Genomic DNA, 19679 nt, shown 5'->3' with positions numbered 1-19679 from the left:
AAACCTATCTTTTCCCCAAACCCCCTTTCTTCTAAAGCAGTTGGGTGCTACATGTATTTAGCAGGTGTGGAAGGAAGGCAGGCAGGAAGAAAGGAAGGAAATAAATGGCAGTGAGAAAGAGAAAGGAAGGAACCTGCTGCTTTCTATACAACCAAATGCCACTGTTAATATAATTTCCTGTTAACTAGCACTCTGTTTAGACCTGCAATTTAAAATACGGTATGCTGCCAATCTGGGCACTGAGGATAGTAATTATTTCAGCTTTCACTGATATAGATACACATGTACCCACACATTCACTTATCTGATAATATGCCTACCCTTCCACATTTCACCCACTCAAAAAACTGTTTTAAAAATAAGCAAGACTCATTTGCCAATCTCCAGCTATAACCTCTGAAGAATAGTGATTCCAGGAAATTGCTTAAAATTTCACTTAAAAAAGAAAAAAATCTTAATGTAATAAGATTAAGGCATCCACTTCTCAGAGGAAGAGTGGGTTTGCTGTCATAGCAACTCATCAAATTCACTTGAAAACTGACTTGACTGGGGTCCCCAAAGCCACAAGAAAACTCTGCTGGTAGCTCTGCATTGTGGAAGAGATTAAAAAAGGGTTCTTTTAAAAACATCAGTGATCAGGGATCTGGAATATAATATTCCAATTATATAACACTTATGTGATTGGACCCTTGCCTAATTACAAAACAAACTCTTTGTGCTTTTACTCCTATCCACCCCCCTTGCCCTTGGTTCCCTGCATGAGCTGGGCCACTCCTGCATCAGCCCTGCTTTCTGGCCTGCTGATCTCATAGGGACCATGTGAATACACTGAGGACAGTTTGTCTTCCTCTGATCTTTGGAACTGAGGATTTCTGACAATTTGTGACTTGGAGTTTTTCCCACCCACCAGAGCCTGTTGCCCCATTTAATGCAGTATGATCCTTTGCTGCTCTGGGCTTTTTAATTTTTTTTCCCTCACAGTACTAGGGCTTGAACCCAGAGGAGCTCTATCACTGAGCTATCTCCCCATCCCTTTTTACTCTTTATTTTTGGGTACAGGGGATTGAACTCAGGAGCACTCAACAACTGAGCCACATCCCCAGCCCTGTTTTGTATTTTATTTAGAGACAGAGTCTCATTGAGTTTCTTAGACCCTCACTGTTGCTGAGGGTGGCTTTGAACTAAAGATCCTCCTGCCTCAACCTCCCAAGCTGCAGGGATTACAAAGCATGCACCACGGTGCCTGGTCCTTTTTATTTTTTATTTTGAGACAGTTTTGCTAAGTTGCTGAGGAAGATCTTAAAGTTGCAATACTCTTGCCTCAGCCTCCCAAGAAGCTGGGATATAATGGCATGTCCCACCAAGACTAGATGCCCTGGCTTTGAACTTAGAGATCAAGTAATTCATTAAACAAATTCCCAAGGGGGGGGGGGGGAGAAGTTACAATATAATAATAGACCATACTCTATTTTGAAAAAAGCTGATTTCTGTTGTTTAGCTCTAAGTCATTATCTTGTACTATCATAGGACATTATGAAATACTCTACCAAGAATCCAAGGGATAGGGCTTGGGTTGTAGCTCAGAGGTAGAGTGCTTGCCTAGCACATATGAGGCACTGGGTTTGATTCTCAGCATCACATAAGAATAAATAAATAAAACAAAGGTACTATGTCCATCTACAACTGAAAAGAATCCAAGGGATGACCAGGTGTGGTGATGTACACCTGCAGTTTCAGCTACTTGGGAGGTTAAGGCAGGAGGATTACAAGTTCAACGCCAACCTGGACAACTTAGCAAGACCCTGTCTCTTAAAAGAAAAAAAGGGGGGGCTAGGCAGAGGGAGCGCTATGTCCGCGGAAGTCCTCGAGGCTGCCTCGGCGGAGGAGCAGAAGGAAATGGAAGATAAAGTGACTAGTCCAGAGAAAGCTGAAGAAGCAAAATTAAAAGCAAGGTATCCTCACCTGGGACAAAAGCCTGGAGGCTCATATTTTTTAAGGAAATGATTGCAGAAAGGGCAAAAATATTTTGATTCTGGGGATTACAACATGGCAAAAGCAAAGATGAAGAACAAGCAACTTCCTACTGCAGCCCTGGATAAGACAGAGGTCACTGGTGACCACATTCCCACTCCACAGGACCTTCCTCAGAGAAAACCATCCCTTGTTGCTAGCAAGCTAGCTGGCTGATTAAAAGAGCTGACCTGCATGAAATTTCTAATTCCCATTATTTCTCCTCATATGTTACTTATCCACTTTTTATTCCTTTCATTCACTAAGTCATTTGAGACTGAAGGCTTTGCAGGTAGAGATAGTGTGTGCTGCTATTGTAAGGGAATATACATGTGTAGAGGTTTTGATTAGTTTTAACAGTGCACTGATGAAAAGGACATGTTAGAGCATCATAAGTAATCTACTTGAAAATATTTGTATATATTACCTAACTCCCAGTGTAGGTTCCAACAAGTAACAAGCAAATTTTACAGTTTTAATGTTTTGACCTTCCTCACTTCATTTTAATTATAGCTTTGTATGTTAAACTCTTATTTAATGTAACCTCTGTATTGATTTCTTCTGTATTTTCCTTTTGGATTTTGTAAAACAGAAGTTTAAGACCACAAGTTGGAAGAAAGTTCACATAATTCAAACTCAAATAGAAGGGACTTTGAAAGATTTGTATAACTGTGCTTGAACTTGAATGGCCTTAAACCTGTTTCAGCTTTAACAATAGAATTTTACTTGGGCAATATTTGCCCATTCTGGTGTAACTTACGTGACTTCAGTGCTTAACAGCTGCCATTGAAGCTAGTATTCTTATTTCTGTAGTGTTGAATACCTTTCATTGTTGAAGATGTGATTGAAGTATGCAGTGCATCAACTGTTGAATTCACTTTTGTGCCATTTTTGTAAATATAGTAGTTTTGCACAAAAGAAAAGAGAAAAAAAGGTTGGGGTTGTAACTCAGGGGTAGAGCACTTGCCAAGCATGTGTGAGGCCCTGGGTTGTATCCGCAGTACCACAAACAAATCAACAAAAAGAGAAAAATCATGCTTGTTCCTTAGTCCCAAATTATTTTTTAGTTCTAGTCAGTCTACCTAGACTTTCCCCACTAGTACTCCTCAAAAAAAAAAAAAAAAAGAGAAGAAAGACTAAGGCAATAACTAGAATTGCAAGTTCATGCTATCTTCAAATCTCATATATCCTGCCTCAATGGTCTTATCCATAAATAAAAGATTGCAAACTATGAATCTGACAAAAGTCCAGAAGCAAGAAGCAGGAGAATGAAGCTAGACAGTCACAAAGGAGCACATACTCCACACTATATCATTCAATATGGAACAGAAATGTAGTCAACCTAAAAGGAGATAGTGATGGGGTCGGCATTTGGTCATTGGGCCAAGAGAGACCTCAGAGTTTCAGGCTTAAGAGATAGAGTGCTAGAAGAGAGAATCTGGGAGTTGAAGTGAAGAAGTTCAATTCCCACACAAGAGGTGAGGGCCCAAGACACCATGTCAGTCAGATGCTCAAGCATGCAGATAAGCTTGGTGGTCACTTAAAGGTCTGAGCACAAGAGGAGAATAGAAGGAATTATGGAGACAACTTCAGAATCCACTCCACCTGTAGGTGTGAGGACTGAGGTAAGATCTATGAAAAGTTTTTAACGTGGCAGAAACACAATATACTTGCTGATGCTATCTTTAAAACAAAACACTAAGCAACTGTATTTATATAGGAAGTAGGTCTTTCCACTCCCAATAGGGAATTTGATGTGAAATAATAAAGCCCAAGTTTTTGGACTGGAAAACTAATACACTCTGATAAAAAGAGTAGGCAAACGACCCATTACCACCTATAAGAGACATCATATAAGCCCTGATTTTAACCACTAATTAACAGAAAAAAAGCAATAATGGTCCACTTACTGAATCCTTTTCAAGACAAGGTAATTCCATAAAAATGGTACTCAAGGACACTAGGTATGTGCACAGGGCAGAATCAGAATGCAGGAGCTTCTCTAACCCAATCTTCTAATTTTACCAAGGAGCAAATTGGGCTCCATAGGGAAAAAAGTGGTTTGCTCAAGATCAAATGGCAAAAATTTAATGGAAAAGCCACACAAAAGATGCCTAGTTTCTGACTACCAATCTTTCCGCACCTCTGAGAAAAACTAATCTTACTTACTGGATAACTCTCCCATTTTCTTAATATTTTTAGTTATAAATGGACACAATACTTTTATTTCTTTATTTTTTATGTGGTGCTGAGGCTCAAACCCAGTGCCTCACATGAGCTAGGCAAGCGTTCTACTATTGAGCCAGAACCACAGCCCCAACAGTCCCTTTTCCTAAAAAGAATTTTTTTTTTTTTTGATGCTGGAGAGTGAACCCAGGGCTCTGCACATGCTAGGCAAATGCTCTACCACTGAGCTACATCTCCAGTTAGACTCTCCTTGTTAATGTCCCCCCGCTTTTTTTTTTTTTTTATTTATCAGTGAAGAAAACTATTTCAAAGGAGCTGGGTACAGTGGCACATGCCTGTAATTCCAGCAACTTGGAAGGCTGAGGCAGGAGGATGGCAAATTCGAGGTCAGCCTGGGCAACTTAGTGAGACCCTGTTTCAAAATTTAAAAAAATCGGGGCTGGGGAGATAGCTCAGTCGGTAGAGTGCTTGCCTTGCAAGCACAAGGCCCTGGGTTCCATCCCCAGCACCAAAAAAAAAAAAAAAAAAATTCAAAAAAATTTAAAAGGACGGGGATATAAATCAGTGAAAGAGTGCTTATCTACCATGGGGCTCAATTCCCCATACTACAAAACAAAAACAAAAACAAAACCTGCCAGGTATGGTGGTACAGACCTATAATCCCAGTGACTTGGAAGGTTGTGGCAGGAAGATGGAAAGTTCAAGACCAGCCTAAGCAATTTAGCGAAACCGTCTCAAAATTATAAATAAAAAAAATAGGTTGGGGATGTGGCTCAGTGGTCAAGCTCCCAAGCTTCAATCCCTAGTGCAAAAAAAAAAAAAAAAAAAAAAAAAAAAAAAAAAGCCAGAGGATGGCCAAGTCAGTGTCAGAGACCAATTTAGAACCACAGACATAATCTCACTCAGGAATGCACATTTACTCACAGAAGAGAGCTGTAGCAAGGAACTCAAATCTGCTCAGTCACTGTGATATTACATCAAGTTGGTATAGTCTATTTTTTAAAAATATTAAAAAAATTTTTTTTAGTTGTCACTGCTGAGAATCGAACCCATCACTTCACGCATGCTAGGCAAGCGCTCGACCACTGAGCCACAACTCCAGCCCTTTACATCAAGTCTTAAAGGGTGAGTCTGTTCATGGAAAAAAGATGACTACTTAAATGCAGAAGACATAAATTCTAAACTCACGTGACACTGCAATTCCTTGATTCTCTAGGTTATCTTCCCACTCAATCAGAACTGGCTTAAATGTCCTTGTGGAGCCTCCCAGACTTCCTCTCCCAAAGTGAGTCCTTCATATTTCCACAAAACTTTACCCCTTCCTAGGATTTGGAAAGTACATGATAATCTTTTATTTATATGCCTTTACTGAGAGATTCTAGAAGACAGGATGGTGACCTGTCCCTTTCTGCTGTGCATGTGACCAGCAAAATGCTTGACAAAGTAAACAGTTTGTCAAAAAAAGGTCTGCTAAGTGAAAGAATGGATAAATTCCTTTTACACTGCCTCTATGTCATTTGACCTGATCCTTCCCATACTTAAAGCTGTCTTCAATTCATCCCAAGAGGTGGTGACTTTGAATATTCTTTGGGTTAAAGATTTTGAGAGTCCATTTTATTATAAGTCTGATAAAATGGTATGGATTTCTGTGTTGCTGATCAGAAGATGGTTTCTAAGACTCTTATCAGATATATAATGACACGTCAAGCCTCCAAGGGCTCTGCACAGTCTATAAGGCTTGATCCCAGCAGATGCACTGGCAGATGTTTCTGTTTTTTTGCCTTGTGCCTGGAGCTAGTGTTTAACCTGTTCAGGGCCTTAGGTTTTATATGCTCTGGTGACTAGTTTCTTTGCTTTCTTTCTTATCAGTTACTAAGGCAACGATACTTTCCAAACAGACCAACTGTTCCCTGTTATTGTGGCCAGGAAGTGATTCTAATAAATTATCATTACAATGAAAGTCGATAATTGTACTAATTACAAAGACTGATGATACTCTTTACTAATACAAGTTGAAAGCTATGAAGCAAATGATGGCTGTGTCATACATATATACATGTATGCAAAACCATTAAAAATCATATTCTACTGAATTTTCGAAACATTTCTTAGGACATGTTTAACTGATGATTCTCCTGATTAACTTTTAAAAGTCGGAAAGCAAACAGAATGAAAAAATGAAGCTAGTAATCTGATTTACATGAACCCAAATCATTAAAATGTTTATAAATGAAAAACTCTCCAAGAAGTACAACTTTGGAAATTCCAGGCTTTTATTCTTTTAAGTATAGAATTGACTTTTCCCATGGCTTCCCCCCAAAAGAAGAGAAAATCTCAAACTAAAACTAGACAGAAACACAACCCCTGCCCCCAATTACTTTCAGCATAAATCTAAGATCCTCTGCTTATGGAGGTACACATAGGACACCCAGGATCATTTAGGAGATTATCTACTTTTCTGTAATCTCCTCTCAAAAAGCTTCACAGATCTATCCGTTTCCCAAATGACTTAAGTGCTAGTCAGACCACAACGTTTGCTATTCCTCAAATATTTCATGTACCTGCAGGTCACTATTCATTCTAACCCTTAGAATGCTTTACCTCACTTTGCTCAGAAAACTCTTAGCCACATTCAGACCCATTCATACCTCACAGGCTCTTGCTCTCCTACAAGGGCTCAGTCCCTGTCTATTCTATAATCCTGCAGCATATAGCTTGTGCTTCTATTCTCTCTCTGGAGTAAAATCATCTATCTCCCCTCTCTGGAACCCTTAAAGACTACAGAATGTGTTTCAATACCTACTTTTACAGTATAGGAAAAACCTCACTTGGTATCTGTTAAATGAAAGAATGAACTAAATACCGGAAAGTTCAAATCATGTTGCATGCTCATATGTGCAGAATAGGCAAGCTTTATACTTAAATTTTGTCTAGACTTATAAAAATTACCACCAAGTCTAACCACTTTAAAGACTAACAATTTCAATCTTTTCACAGATGAGATGACCTGCTTCAGTAAATGTGTCACACAGGTAAAAATAATGGAAGTCACCTTAACTATTCCCTTCATATTTTCAAGAAGTGAACATATTTATAATACTGAAATTCGGAAGCCAAGTTGTTTATCATTTGTCTTCCAAATCTCCTAATGCTACTGTTAGTCAGAGGGAAAAAGTGAGAGAATGCAAAGGAAGAATTTCCTTTTAAAAGTAGAATATTAGGTGGCTCGGGTACAGTTCAGTGGTACACTTTTTGATTAGTGTATTAAAGGCACATGGTTTGATCCCTAGCACTAGAAGAAGAAGAAACAAAAAAAAAGTAGGACAGTTTGTGCTTAGCACACATGAAGCTTTAAGTTCGATCACCAGCACCCTCCAAAAATAGACAGACAAAAGCAGGATAACCAATAGTTTGAACTAATACTTAAAAAAAAAAAAAAAAAAAATTAGATGCTCCCTGTCAAACAAGGTAATAGTAGCACTGACTATATAGGATTGTTTGAAGGTTAAAAGAGTTTAGAATGGGCATATGGTTAAGTCTCACTAAATGGTAGCTATTTTTAGTTATGTGATGTTTAAAATCCAAATAAACTTCATTAAGATGCTAGTAAGAAAAAGGCCAGAGAAAGAGAGGGTGAGTGGGGTAAAGCAATGAAGAAAGGCACTTAAGTGATGGCACTCCAGTTAAGACATTATCAAACAGGTACTCCTCCGGTTGTAAAATAGTAGCAAGTTCTAAGATTACAAATGATTTTTTCATCTGCTGAGCATATTTTATTTATGTACAAGGGCCTTGAAACTGTTAAGATTCTGGGTTTATAAATTACTTCAAGTTTCACACTAAGAAAATTTCCCACCATAAACTGACATTCCCAGCTGCTAGGAGACAGTTGAAGAGCTCAAGCAAATTGAAGAAAAAGAAATGAAGCTAGATAAAAAGGAGACCAGGCTTCAGCATGGCAAATGCAAGGCTATGTATACGGATCCCTAACTGTGCCTTTTACAGTAATGACACCCCATGTGTGCTGTCATTCAGAGCTCTACTTGGTTTCCAGGGGAATAAAGAGGGTACCAGAATCATATGGAACATCCTTTCAAACTTGTGCTTCCCTGCTTCCCTTCCCTTCCCTTCCCTTCACAAAACAAAACAAAACAAAAACACAGTCCCACAAGAAGTTCATTTTTGACAAGCTGAGCCCAGACTTCCTTAAGTATCTCATTAATCCTTCCTGGGTAGAACAACATGCAAAAGATGTGAGTTTCCCTGAACTTGAGAGTGGCATGAAAAAAAGATATTTTAATAACAGGATAGAAAACAGTAAGATGGAAAAGACTTGAGCAATATATTTACTTGTCCCACCTCCAAACAGGATAAAATCAGCAAAATCATTTATAATTTAAAGAATGTCTTCAAGCATCACGTATATGTAAAGTTCTACGCTGGGTATGAAGAACACATGAATAAATCAAACAGACTCTGTATGGAGAATAAGATACTAGACAGAACTAAAAGACCTAGATTCTAAGTCTAAATTAATTTCTGATTCACAATTTATATCCTCATGTGTCTTTAGTTCTCTAGCTGGAAATAAGTTTAGCAACTGCTTAAACACTAAAAGAAAAAAATATAATTACTAATTAGCAACCATCATCTTTTTCTTTGGCAGTAGCTAAAAACTTCTGGAAGGTTCCTCTGAGGCAAGAATGCAGAAAGCATTAACCTTAGACTCTGCAAGACTTGGGTTCCAGTTCTAGCTCTGCCATTTTACTATCTATATGAGCTTAATCTTGAGAGCCTCCATTTTCTCATCTGTAAAATTGAATTTTTCATAATATTGTTGTGTGTGTGTGAGAGAGAGAGCAGGTAAGAGAGAGAGAAATTGCAATTGCTATTCCACTAATATCTTTACTAACAAATATTGAAAAACATGGGTAATACCATCTGACCACAGGACAAATGAGGACAAAATATGTGAGAATCAGTGGTAATCTCAGGGTGGGACAGTCAACATAAAAAATTCAAAGTAAGGATCAAAGATGAAATTTAACAAGGCCAAATCTAGTACCAGTTACGGAAAAAACATCAGAGCCTATACGGACCACAAATGGATGGACATAATGGGACACCCAGTTTAGATTCCTATCACAAACCCTGTGTTCCCCAACACACCAACATACGCCTGAAGCTCTGCACTTGCACATTTGCCTGGTTCCTGGATACTCTGGAATAAGTTTTGCCAGAAATATACAAAACCTGTATGAACAAAACATCCAAACACCAGTGATGAACCAACACTGACAACATGAAAGGCATATTATACTGCTGAATAAAAAACTCAACATATAACATATCAGCTCCCATAAGGCTATAGATACATCATTGATTCCAAGAAAAACAGACTGGATTTTTTTTTCTTTTACAAAATTATACAAGTCAATTTTCAGGTTTATATGTAATAATAATAATAGGGAAAAGTAGGGACGCCGGTAGCTGGGGGATGAAGAAGGAGCATGTGCTGCACTGTCAGTTCTCCGCGTGGTACCCGCTCTTCCGAAGCCTTATCATCAAGAGTGTCATCATTCCACTTCCTCAAAATGTAAAGGATTATTTACTTGATGATGGGACTCTGGTGGTTTCAGGAAGGGAAGATCCCCCAACTTGCTCTCAACCAGACAGTGATGATGAAACAGAAGAAATACAGTGGTCAGATGATGAGAACACAGCCACACTTTCGGCACCAGAATTTCCTGAGTTTGCCACTAAAGTCCAGGAAGCTATCAATTCTCTGGGGGGAAGTGTCTTTCCTAAGCTTAACTGGAGTGCTCCAAGGGATGCGTACTGGATAGCAATGAATAGTTCTCTGAAGTGTAAAACCCTCAGTGACATCTTTCTACTTTTCAAGAGTTCTGATTTCATCACTCGTGACTTCACTCAACCATTTATATTCATTGTACTGATGATTCTCCAGATCCTTGTATGGAATATGGGCTTGTTCTCCGAAAATGGTGTGAATTAATTCCTGGGGCTGAGTTCCAGTGTTTTGTCAAGGAAAACAAGCTTATTGGTATTTCTCAAAGGGACTACACACAATACTATGATCATATTTCCAAACAAAAGGAGGAAATTTGCAGATGCATTCAAGACTTTTTCAAGAAACACATACAGTACAAATTCCTAGATGAAGATTTTGTTTTCGATATATACAGAGACAGTAGGGGGAAGGTGTGGCTAATTGACTTCAATCCATTTGGTGAAGTCACAGATTCACTGCTGTTTACTTGGGAAGAACTGATATCTGGGAAAAACTTAAAAGGTGATTTTAGTGAAGGAGATGCTCAGGAGCAGGATTCTCCAGCTTTTCGTTGCACAAACAGTGAAGTTACAGTACAGCCGAGCCCCTATCTGAGCTACCGATTGCCCAAGGACTTTGTAGACCTCTCCACTGGGGAAGATGCTCACAAACTAATAGATTTTCTTAAGCTGAAAAGAAATCAGCAAGAGGATGACTGAGAGCTAGTTCAAGACCAAGTTAAAGAGGAATCCATGGCTATTCAGGAGGCTGCTCAAAGGCCACAACTTCCCAGTGACCCTAAAGGGTGGGGCAGGAGTGGGCAATGTGGAAATTGGCAGCTTTTTATATTCATGTATATTCACCTGGAGAGAAATGGAGGAACTTTGCTATTTGTAAAAATAACATAATAAATAAATCTTAAACATAGGAAACCATACTGTTCTGATAATAAAGTAACTTTCTATGAAAAAAAAATAATAATAATAATAGGACAAGTATGAAAGACAGCAACGGGGCAAATAGTGCTTGCCCTACTCTACATATTAAAATATATTAAGCCAGTTGTTACTGAAGTTTGAATGGAGAAAAGATCAATGCATGAGGGGTGAGGGAAGTTCAGAAGTATACCAAGCATGACGAAAGCGGCGTTATCAGTAGAGATACTATACACAAATGACAATGGGATGCCCAAGTAATCCTACATCACATTTTATAAAAATAAATGAAAACAAAATCCAGGGGCTGGGAGATAGCTCAGTTGGTAGAGTGCTTGCCTTGTAAGCACAAGGCCCTGGGTTCAATCCCCAGCACCCAAAAAAAAAAAAAAAAAAAAAAAAAAAAAAAAATCCAGAAATAAGTAAATTTTAGATTGCTGGCAGACTTAAAAGGTGTAGTTAAAAATTAATAGAAAATATTTTTAGAAATTCAAAATGGAGATGGGTTTTATAAATATTATCGATGATACACAAAGTGGTCATTAAGTAAATAAATCCTGAAATAAATCTATCTTGAAAAAATATTTTTTCACCTATTATATCAGTATACATAACAACAACAAGAAGTCACATTAGGGGCATGGGGTTGTGGTTCAGTGATAGAGTGTTTGCCTAGCATGTGTGAGGCACTGAGTTCGATTCTCAGCACCACATATAAGTAAATAAATAAGTTCATAAATAAATGAGTAAGTAAATAAAATGAAGGCCCCTAACAACTAAAAAACTTTATGTGTTAAATATATATTTATAAAAGAAGTCACATTAGTAGAGAAAATACAGGGAAACAGGTCTAAATCTGGGCTGACAGTAGACTAACTCTGAAACATCTCTGTGGCCCAACAGTGAGCAATTTGGCAACACCTTTCAAAATTATAAATACACCTTCTTCAAACCAGTGTTTCAACTCTGGAGTCCATTTGAATCTGACAGATGCACTGGCAGGAGTATGACATTTTGTAAACAAAAGGAATGAGGTTGCTTTCTTTGTTCTGATTTTTAAGGATTTCTTTAAAAATTGTTAAATTTAAAAGGCAAAACCAAGTCAGGTGTGGCAGCACACACCTGTAATCCCAGAGACTTGGGAGGCTGAGGCAGGAGGATCTCAAGTTCAAGGTCAGCCTCAGCAACTAAACTAAGTGAGACCCTGTCTCAAAATAAAAAGTAAAAAAGGGCTAAAGTGTGGCTCAGTGACAGAGTGGCCCTGGGTTCAATCCCCAGTTCCTCAAAAGGAAAACAAACAAGATAAAAAAGCAGGGCACACATCAGTATGTATGTCATGTCTCATTTATATAAAATCAGGAAATACATATGTCACTGCTATTTTAAGCATAAATGATCTGGAAGGATGTGTACAATACTATTAAAATTGGTTGCCTCTGAAGACTGAAAACCAGATGGGGTTAATGGAGGAGGCTGACTTACATTTTATTGCACATTCCTTTGTACCATGTGAATGTGTTAACCTATGCAAAAATCAGTCAAACTTTTTTTTAAACTAAGTACAGAGTTTTCCCTAAGTACAGAGTGTCCTTAGGGAAAATATATAGTAGAATTCAGAGAAGATAAATAATACATTTTATCTAAAATCCATTACCCTCTTTCTCAGCCACTTTTCAAGGACACTCCTAACACATAGTCTGAGCTTGACCTGGCCAAGGCAGGGCCTCAAAAGTTCTGCAGCACCTGTCTGTTTCAAAAATCCTTTTTATGCATTTCTTTGGAAATACCATGCAAAAATTATTTATTTGACAATACTAGTATATCTTTGGAAATACCGGTTAGATTTCCACAAAATTTACACATTACCTTTTGTATCACTGCTAAACTAAAGAAATGGCCAAGAAGCCAAAACTAAAAAAATGCATAGAATGGGGGGGGGGGGTGCCCTGTACATACTACTGTACTCAGTTTGCCTTGGTAAAAGGGTGGCTAATAGAAGGAAAATAAAAGCAGAAGAGATGAATATATTGTACACAAATAGTAACAGTTAGCATTCTTTACTTATATAGTCTAAGTATTCCTTACTGGGTACAAATCCATGCATAGCACAAGCTTTACAGAAAAGAACAGGTCCATACTGTGCAGAATATAACCCCATGATGAAGTCTCTGCAGGCTACTTGGCTAAGATCAACTGGTGAGTTTTTGTTTTTGTTTTAAATTTCTGGTGTTAGTAGCTCTATCATGCAAGCTGGGAAACAGTGATCAAGAAAGAATGTCATTTGTGGGCTGCAAAAAACTTCAAAGGCAAGAAAACATTTTCAAGGTTAGTCTCAGGGAAGTCGATATTAAGAATATACTTTTCAAGGGGGAAAAAAAGGCTAACTAGTTCTACATCTTAAATAAATCATCTCCAATCTCATTCTAATTGCATGGTTAATTAGAACCAAAAGGGCAAAAATTATGAGGAATCCATAATGGGCCACGTCTTATGAACTATGTTTCATAGACATAGACTATGCCCAAAACTCTAACACACATTTAACAGTCTGCTAATGGCTGTAAGCAGCAAATTGGTCAAAGAATGTGGCTGTATCTAGAGATCATTTCCCACTACTAGAAACAAAGTCTATGCCCACCAGTGCTAGTCTGAGGCTACCATTTCCCCAAAAGAGAACAGATCATTTTCACTAGCTCTATAAGCAATTTAGATATTTAGTCCCACTAGCGCAAGTTACATATATACCAGGGGGAGTGCTGGCGATATAGCACATCACATAGAGTGCCTGCCTCGCATGCAGGAGGCCCGGGTTCGAGTCCCCAGCTTTGTGGGATTGTGGTAATAGCAAACATATATACCAGGGGGGAAAAAAATCTCATGTACTCAGGTAGACATGAAACATTTTCTTTCCTCCTATGAATCCTTGTACCAATCAATGATTAAAATTTGGTTGTAAACATTGTAGGAGGAACTTTTTTTTTTTAAATCAATAATGGTGGACAGTGAAAGAGTTTCTTTTCAACTTCCCCTAAAATTCAAGCTTCAGTGCTAAGTAAACAGGCATGCAACTGAGTCCCCGGGCTCCTCAAGCTGGACACAAGGCATGCCTTGGCTGCAGAAAACATGTAAGTAGCAGTTAAAGGTTTTCATGCCAACAAACCAAGATTAACAAGGATTATTAGAATCTGGATGGAACCAAGGCACAAATTTTTTGTTTTTTTGATGCAGACTCAAAAGCCACAAGCACACACATTTTGTCATGGCAGGTTCATACCACTGGATTTCAGGTGTTTGGATCTCTCTCGTTCCTGGGATGTAGATTTTGGCAAAAGGGGAGTAAGTCCTCGGGACTTTGTAGGTCTCATGTAGCCTTTCATTGGTTCTATCATTTTGCTTTTATCTTCCTTCTTTTCTTCTCCCAGTGTCTTTGGTTCAGATTTTTCTGTCATTTTCTGAGGTTCTTCCATGATGTTATCTTTGAGTTCTGGGAGTTGAAGACCCTTGGAAGCAGTCATTTCTAACTTATCTACCACCCCTGAAGGAGGAACTTCAACTTTGCCACATGAGAAACTGGACTGGAGTTCTGGTGTTGGTGGGGAAACACATTCCAATTCTGTGACTTTAAAAGTCAGTCTAATTTCTTTAAATCTATCCTTTTCATGTTCTGGAGGCAAAAGAGTCACATCTACCTCCTTATTCAAATAATCTGGGCCCTTAGAATCTCTATCTTTAGTATTTTGGTCCTCGAGGAAACAGAGGTTTTGTGCTTTGTCTCCCAATAAGTCAGGAGTTTGAGCAGAAGTAGAGTCTTTTTCAGTTTCCTCCTCTGTATTCACTGAAGGTGTTGGGAAATCACCCCTGTCTGCATATGCTGCTAGGACTCCTGTCTCTCCTGGCAGGCCCTGGACTTCTGTGGGCACTTCAGGAAGATGGTGCCCTTTTGCTGGCTCTGCAATTTGCTCTACTGAACACTTGGATGCATCACAGTTCAGCAACTCAGATTCTCCTACCACATGCCCTTCATCTGTCCCTGCTTCATTTTTCATGGGACCAGCAAGCTCACTTTGATTCTTAAGACAGCAATCTTTCTGACTATTCACGGTTTCTATGGCTGCTTTAATAAAAGGCAGGGCAATTCCTTCTGTGCTGGTAGATGGCATATCAGCAGAAGGAGTTTTGGGTCTTTCTTGCCCTGGGACCCCATCTTTGTTGCAGTTATCTTCCACTAATAATTTAGAAATCTGAGCTGGGACTCTCTCTTCCCCACTTTTTGCCAAGGTGTCTGATAAGGAATTATTTTCCTTTACTACTTGAGGAGGAGGAAGAGTGGGCAGTTTTTCACAGGCTGCTGATTCCACAGACTCTATAGGAGCTGACTTATTCATGAGCCCTGACAGTGTTCTGGGACAGGTAAATGTAATATTTCTATTTTCGTCCACATAGCCCATTCCTTCAATTCTGAGGTCCCCTGTGGTTTCCATGGGAACATGTATTTTTGTTGCATCTATCTTACTCTCCAGAATGTGCTTCTTGGGAGAACTATTTTTAACCTTTTTGCTTTTTTCATCACTACTCCTTTTATTTGGTTTGTCAGCCACTGCTGTGGATCCCTTAGTTGCATCTGTCTTATTCTCCTCGGATGCTACTGAGGGAACAAATCCTGCCCCCTGAATTTGGTCTTGGCAGCTTACATCTGTCACCTTGGCAGCTGGTTCAATAATAGCAGAATCCTTGGCTGTGTTTGTTTTGTTCCCCTCAGGAGCCCCAAGCTCAGCAGAATTAACCTCAACATTTTTACCTTTTCTGTCAAGTGTTTCCACTGTGGGTGTACCTGATGTATGCAAGAACAAAGGATTTTGTATTTTGGGGGAAGTGAGTCCTAATTCCCTGTTTTTATGGGGAATACTATCAGATACTTTTCCGTCCTTCCCTTCAAAAGGTGGGTTAGGGATTTCCTCCTTGTTTATGGGATAATTAATTTTAGATTTTTTGGTTTTACCTTCATTACTTCTCTTTTTAGGCTTTTCAGAAAACCAAAGAGTTGACTCATGGTCCATCCAAGGACACTTTCCTTCCTTGCTCAGGTTACTTACACCCATATTTTTGCCTAAGGCTCCTCTTTCTGTCCTAGCATCAGAAGCCTGAGTCAAGGTTGACCCATTTTCCAATGGAATCCATGCCTGCAAAGTGCTTCCCACCCTAGGGTTTGTTATCTCCTTAGGTTCCCCCATCACTATTGCCTCAGTGAAATCAACCATGTATCCTGGTTGCTTTGAAGAATTCAATCCAAGCTCTTCTCTCTTATCCTTAGTAGTCATTTGTTCAGTTTTAGGAACTGGCTCACTTGACACAAGAACGGCCCTTTCATCCTTCTCACTGTCCAGAACATAGAGCAGGTCAGATTTTGTTCTAGGCTTCCCAGAACTCACTCTCACTTTCCCAGAACTTCCCCTTCCCTTCCTGCTTTTGCCATCACCTGGCATTCTCTTAAATGGCTCATTTCCTAGTCCTGGAGCCTGAACTAACACTTGGCCTTGCAGTTGCTCAGAAGTAAAGATGTTGATTTCCTCTTTTTGCTTGGGAAATCCTTCCTTTTTTAGTTCTTTAGCCTCTACAGATCCTTTAAGAAACACTTTCTGGTCAACATTCTGTAGTTTAGTCATTTTACTTTCATCATTCTCTTCTTTGAGACTATCTTCTAATGGATCACTTGCTATTAAAGTTGGTATCAAATTAGTTAATTCTTTTGCTGCTGTGGGTTTTGAAACTCCACTCACAACCTCTTGGTCCAGGATAGGAGACTGGGCCCCTTTAGATCCGATCTCTAAAAGAGCTCCTGCTTTGTGTTCAGAAACTTCTGTCAGGCTGGGAAGGCTCACCATCTGGCTTTTATCCACAGGAGTCTTCAAGAGGGGTGTAGGCTGTGGTTTGTATTCACCCTGCTGCAGCAATTTCTTCTCTTGGTTACGTGGCACTGATGTGTTTGCTCTGCCTTCTTCCTCTACTCGCAGCTTGGACTGAGAATTTTCTGCAGTTTTTGTAGTTTCTTCTGGACACAAAGGAACTCTGAGATCCTCTGAGATAAAGTTCTCACCGTTAGCTGCTCTGGAATCAACTACACCTTCTCTTTTCAAATTCTCTCTGGATACAAGTCCATATTCCATGTCCACAGTAGCAGACTGACTGGGGAGGACACCTGATTTCTGGGGACCAGCCACAAAGGGGTAACCTTTAGGCCCTTCTGCACTGTCATCATTCCAAGATCCCCCAGCCCGGGGTTGAGAATATCTCTTTTGCTTTGGTTTCTTCTTCTTTTTCTTCATCATCATTGGCATGCTTTCTACATCCCAGGCCTCCCTGCTGAAATCCCTTTGGGGTTCAAGGAAGTCAGCATGAACACTTTTCCTTTGGTTCCCAGGATCACCAGAGGAAGCTGAACCAGAGACCCAACCCAACTCACACAAAGGGAAAGGGCCTAGCCTGGGATCAAGAGTCTTCTGTGGAGTCAAGCCTTCCAGAAGCGCAGGAGGGGCCCTGGTAGGTTTGGGCCGGGCTGACCTGCAGTCACTGGATCTGCAAACTTGTGTGCCTTGTGTGGGAGGGGCACCTGCAATACATGAAGTTGGCTAAAATTCTAAACAACAAGATCCTTGTTATTCTTTCTTTAAAAAAAAAAAAAAAGTTCATTTAGTGACTCAGTTAAGCAGTCTGTTTTCACCAACTCATATACTAATATTTTTAGAAAACCATTCATTCTAAAACATTTCTTATCCTTAACTGGGTTTACCAAAGATCATAATCTCAGATAAGAATTTTTTTTCAAACATATTTACAAAATAACAAAATATTTCAGACTTTCTAACCTCCATAATAAGTACTCACCCAGTACCTATAAATCTAATCTGACTTATTTCTCTTTGTAATTTTTAATAGGTACACAAGTTCCAATTCTAAACAAGATGAGCAAGAAATAGTGCTCATTTCTTTTTGATGATATTTATTAACTGACTTATTACTAATTCATGATTTGGGACAGAATTTACAATTCTAAGTCTGTCACCAATATTATACTACTCCTTGTCCAACGAACTAGACTGATTCTGGGAAACAGACCAGAAGGCCAGATTTATGCTGCTTTAAAAAAGATACTGAATTAGTATTTTGGCCAGAGAAAAATTCTTATCATTCCAGAAACAGAGCATCCTTCTTTGAAAGACAAATGTGTTAGATTTCAATGTTCTGTTCTTAAATGTACTTCCCAAAAGACAAAGAAATATATGTAATGGTAAGTAGATTGACAAGAATTTCAACAATTAGGATAAGCACCCTTGGAAAAGTTTCAGGAAGTAACACAATCTGGATCCAAACTCCTGGAAAGAGACTCACTAAGAGCAGGTCTTTAATGGCTCCTGTCAAGTATGACCCAGTGAGTTCATTTCAAAAAACTTTATTTTGTTTTTGTCCTTATCCCTCCAATGTCTTCTAAATACTGCCCTTAATATCTCACGTTAATTACAGCTTTTCTCAAAAAATTGTGAACCATAGCACCTCATAGTACACTTTTTTACACTTAATTTGACAATTAATTAGCAACTACTTGATGCCACCTCTTAAACTATTTTCTTTAATTATCATGTAAATCTTTGATTTTAGAGTTCACGCCTGGGAACTCCTCTTTCTATTCAGGTGTACAATAATAAAATAATAACTCAAAGGGTTTCACTTATCTGGAAAACAGGAAGATCAGCAGAGAATGAGGGTGGATATCTATGTGCCTTAGGATGGTCTATTTTGTATACAATTAGCACTTACTTAAATTAAATCTTCACTGACATGCTCAGTCAGTATAACAACATTTAAAGTCCATTCATTTGTTTAGCTCCTACTTGCTGCTAGATGGTGTGTAAATTCTAGGAACTCTAAATGAAGTAAGTCCTGGCCAGGACCTCAAGGAGCTCACATTCCAATCACAGAAACAGAAAAGTATACAGAGAATCATCAAGTTGACATTCATATGCATGTGTTCCCAGCTTATCATCAAAAACATGTAATCTTATAAATAACTAATCACACTTAAAGTTGTACAGTATTTCTCAAAGTTTAATACATATGAAAATTATTTTGGAGTGCTATTGAAATGCAGATTATGATTCTGAAGGTCTGAGACAGGGCCCAAGATTCTGCATTTCTAACATGTTCAGTCACAGTGCAAATGCTGTTGAGCCATGGAACACACTGTAACTAGCAAGACTTTATAGAACATTCTAGCTGAAAAACTAAGATACAGGACAAATAAAATGCCAAGGACTACAAAGGAGAGTGAACAGATGAAATGGATCAAAATTTAGTGTCTTGAGTTGATGTAGTGATAATTTTAAATATTTAATAAGTTGACATTATGCCCAAATAAAATGAAATCCATTGAAGAAAGGAAAATGACCTCATTAACTGCACTGCTAAAGACAACAATGCAACCAGGAAAGCAGGTACAACATCTACCAACATCACTTCAACTGCTCCTAGTTTGTTTCAGAGTCCATTTTGTTTTCCTCACTTACCTGAGGTCTCTGAAGAAAGTTCAGAAGGTTGACTGCTCAATGATTTCTTCTGCTCCAATTTCTCTAACACAGAATCTGGCAAGTTGTCCTTTTGGCCTGTAGCTGTGACTGGTTCTAAAGATAACAGTAAAGATCACATGTGAGTAAGAGAATAACTACTTCAGATATTTTTGAACCCATGAGAAATTAAAGATGGAA

General features: G+C 38.8%; 2 protein-coding genes and 1 pseudogene across 2 annotated transcripts in view; 2 read left to right on the top strand and 1 right to left on the bottom strand.

Annotated features, from left to right (window-relative positions):
- The window catches only part of Map4 (microtubule associated protein 4), a 114820-nt gene that overhangs the window by 32875 nt on the left and 62266 nt on the right, over window positions 1-19679 (bottom strand). The window contains 1 exon segment of the mRNA XM_047532339.1: window positions 19482-19595. Within this exon segment, the coding sequence (XP_047388295.1) occupies window positions 19482-19595 (114 nt within the window).
- On the top strand, window positions 1809-2820 carry LOC124969426 (cAMP-regulated phosphoprotein 19-like; annotated as a pseudogene).
- LOC124969417 (cell division cycle protein 123 homolog) lies at window positions 9680-10923 on the top strand. Its single transcript, XM_047532368.1, is given in 2 exon segments — window positions 9680-10138; window positions 10141-10923. Coding segments are annotated over 2 exon segments (1011 nt in total). The 5' UTR covers window positions 9680-9694; the 3' UTR covers window positions 10708-10923.

Source organism: Sciurus carolinensis, chromosome 17 (assembly GCF_902686445.1).
Source record: "Sciurus carolinensis chromosome 17, mSciCar1.2, whole genome shotgun sequence".
In the NCBI taxonomy this organism is placed as follows: domain Eukaryota; kingdom Metazoa; phylum Chordata; class Mammalia; order Rodentia; family Sciuridae; genus Sciurus; species Sciurus carolinensis.
The sequence above is the reverse complement of the archived record's forward strand: the minus strand, read 5'-3'. Positions and strand labels throughout refer to the sequence as shown.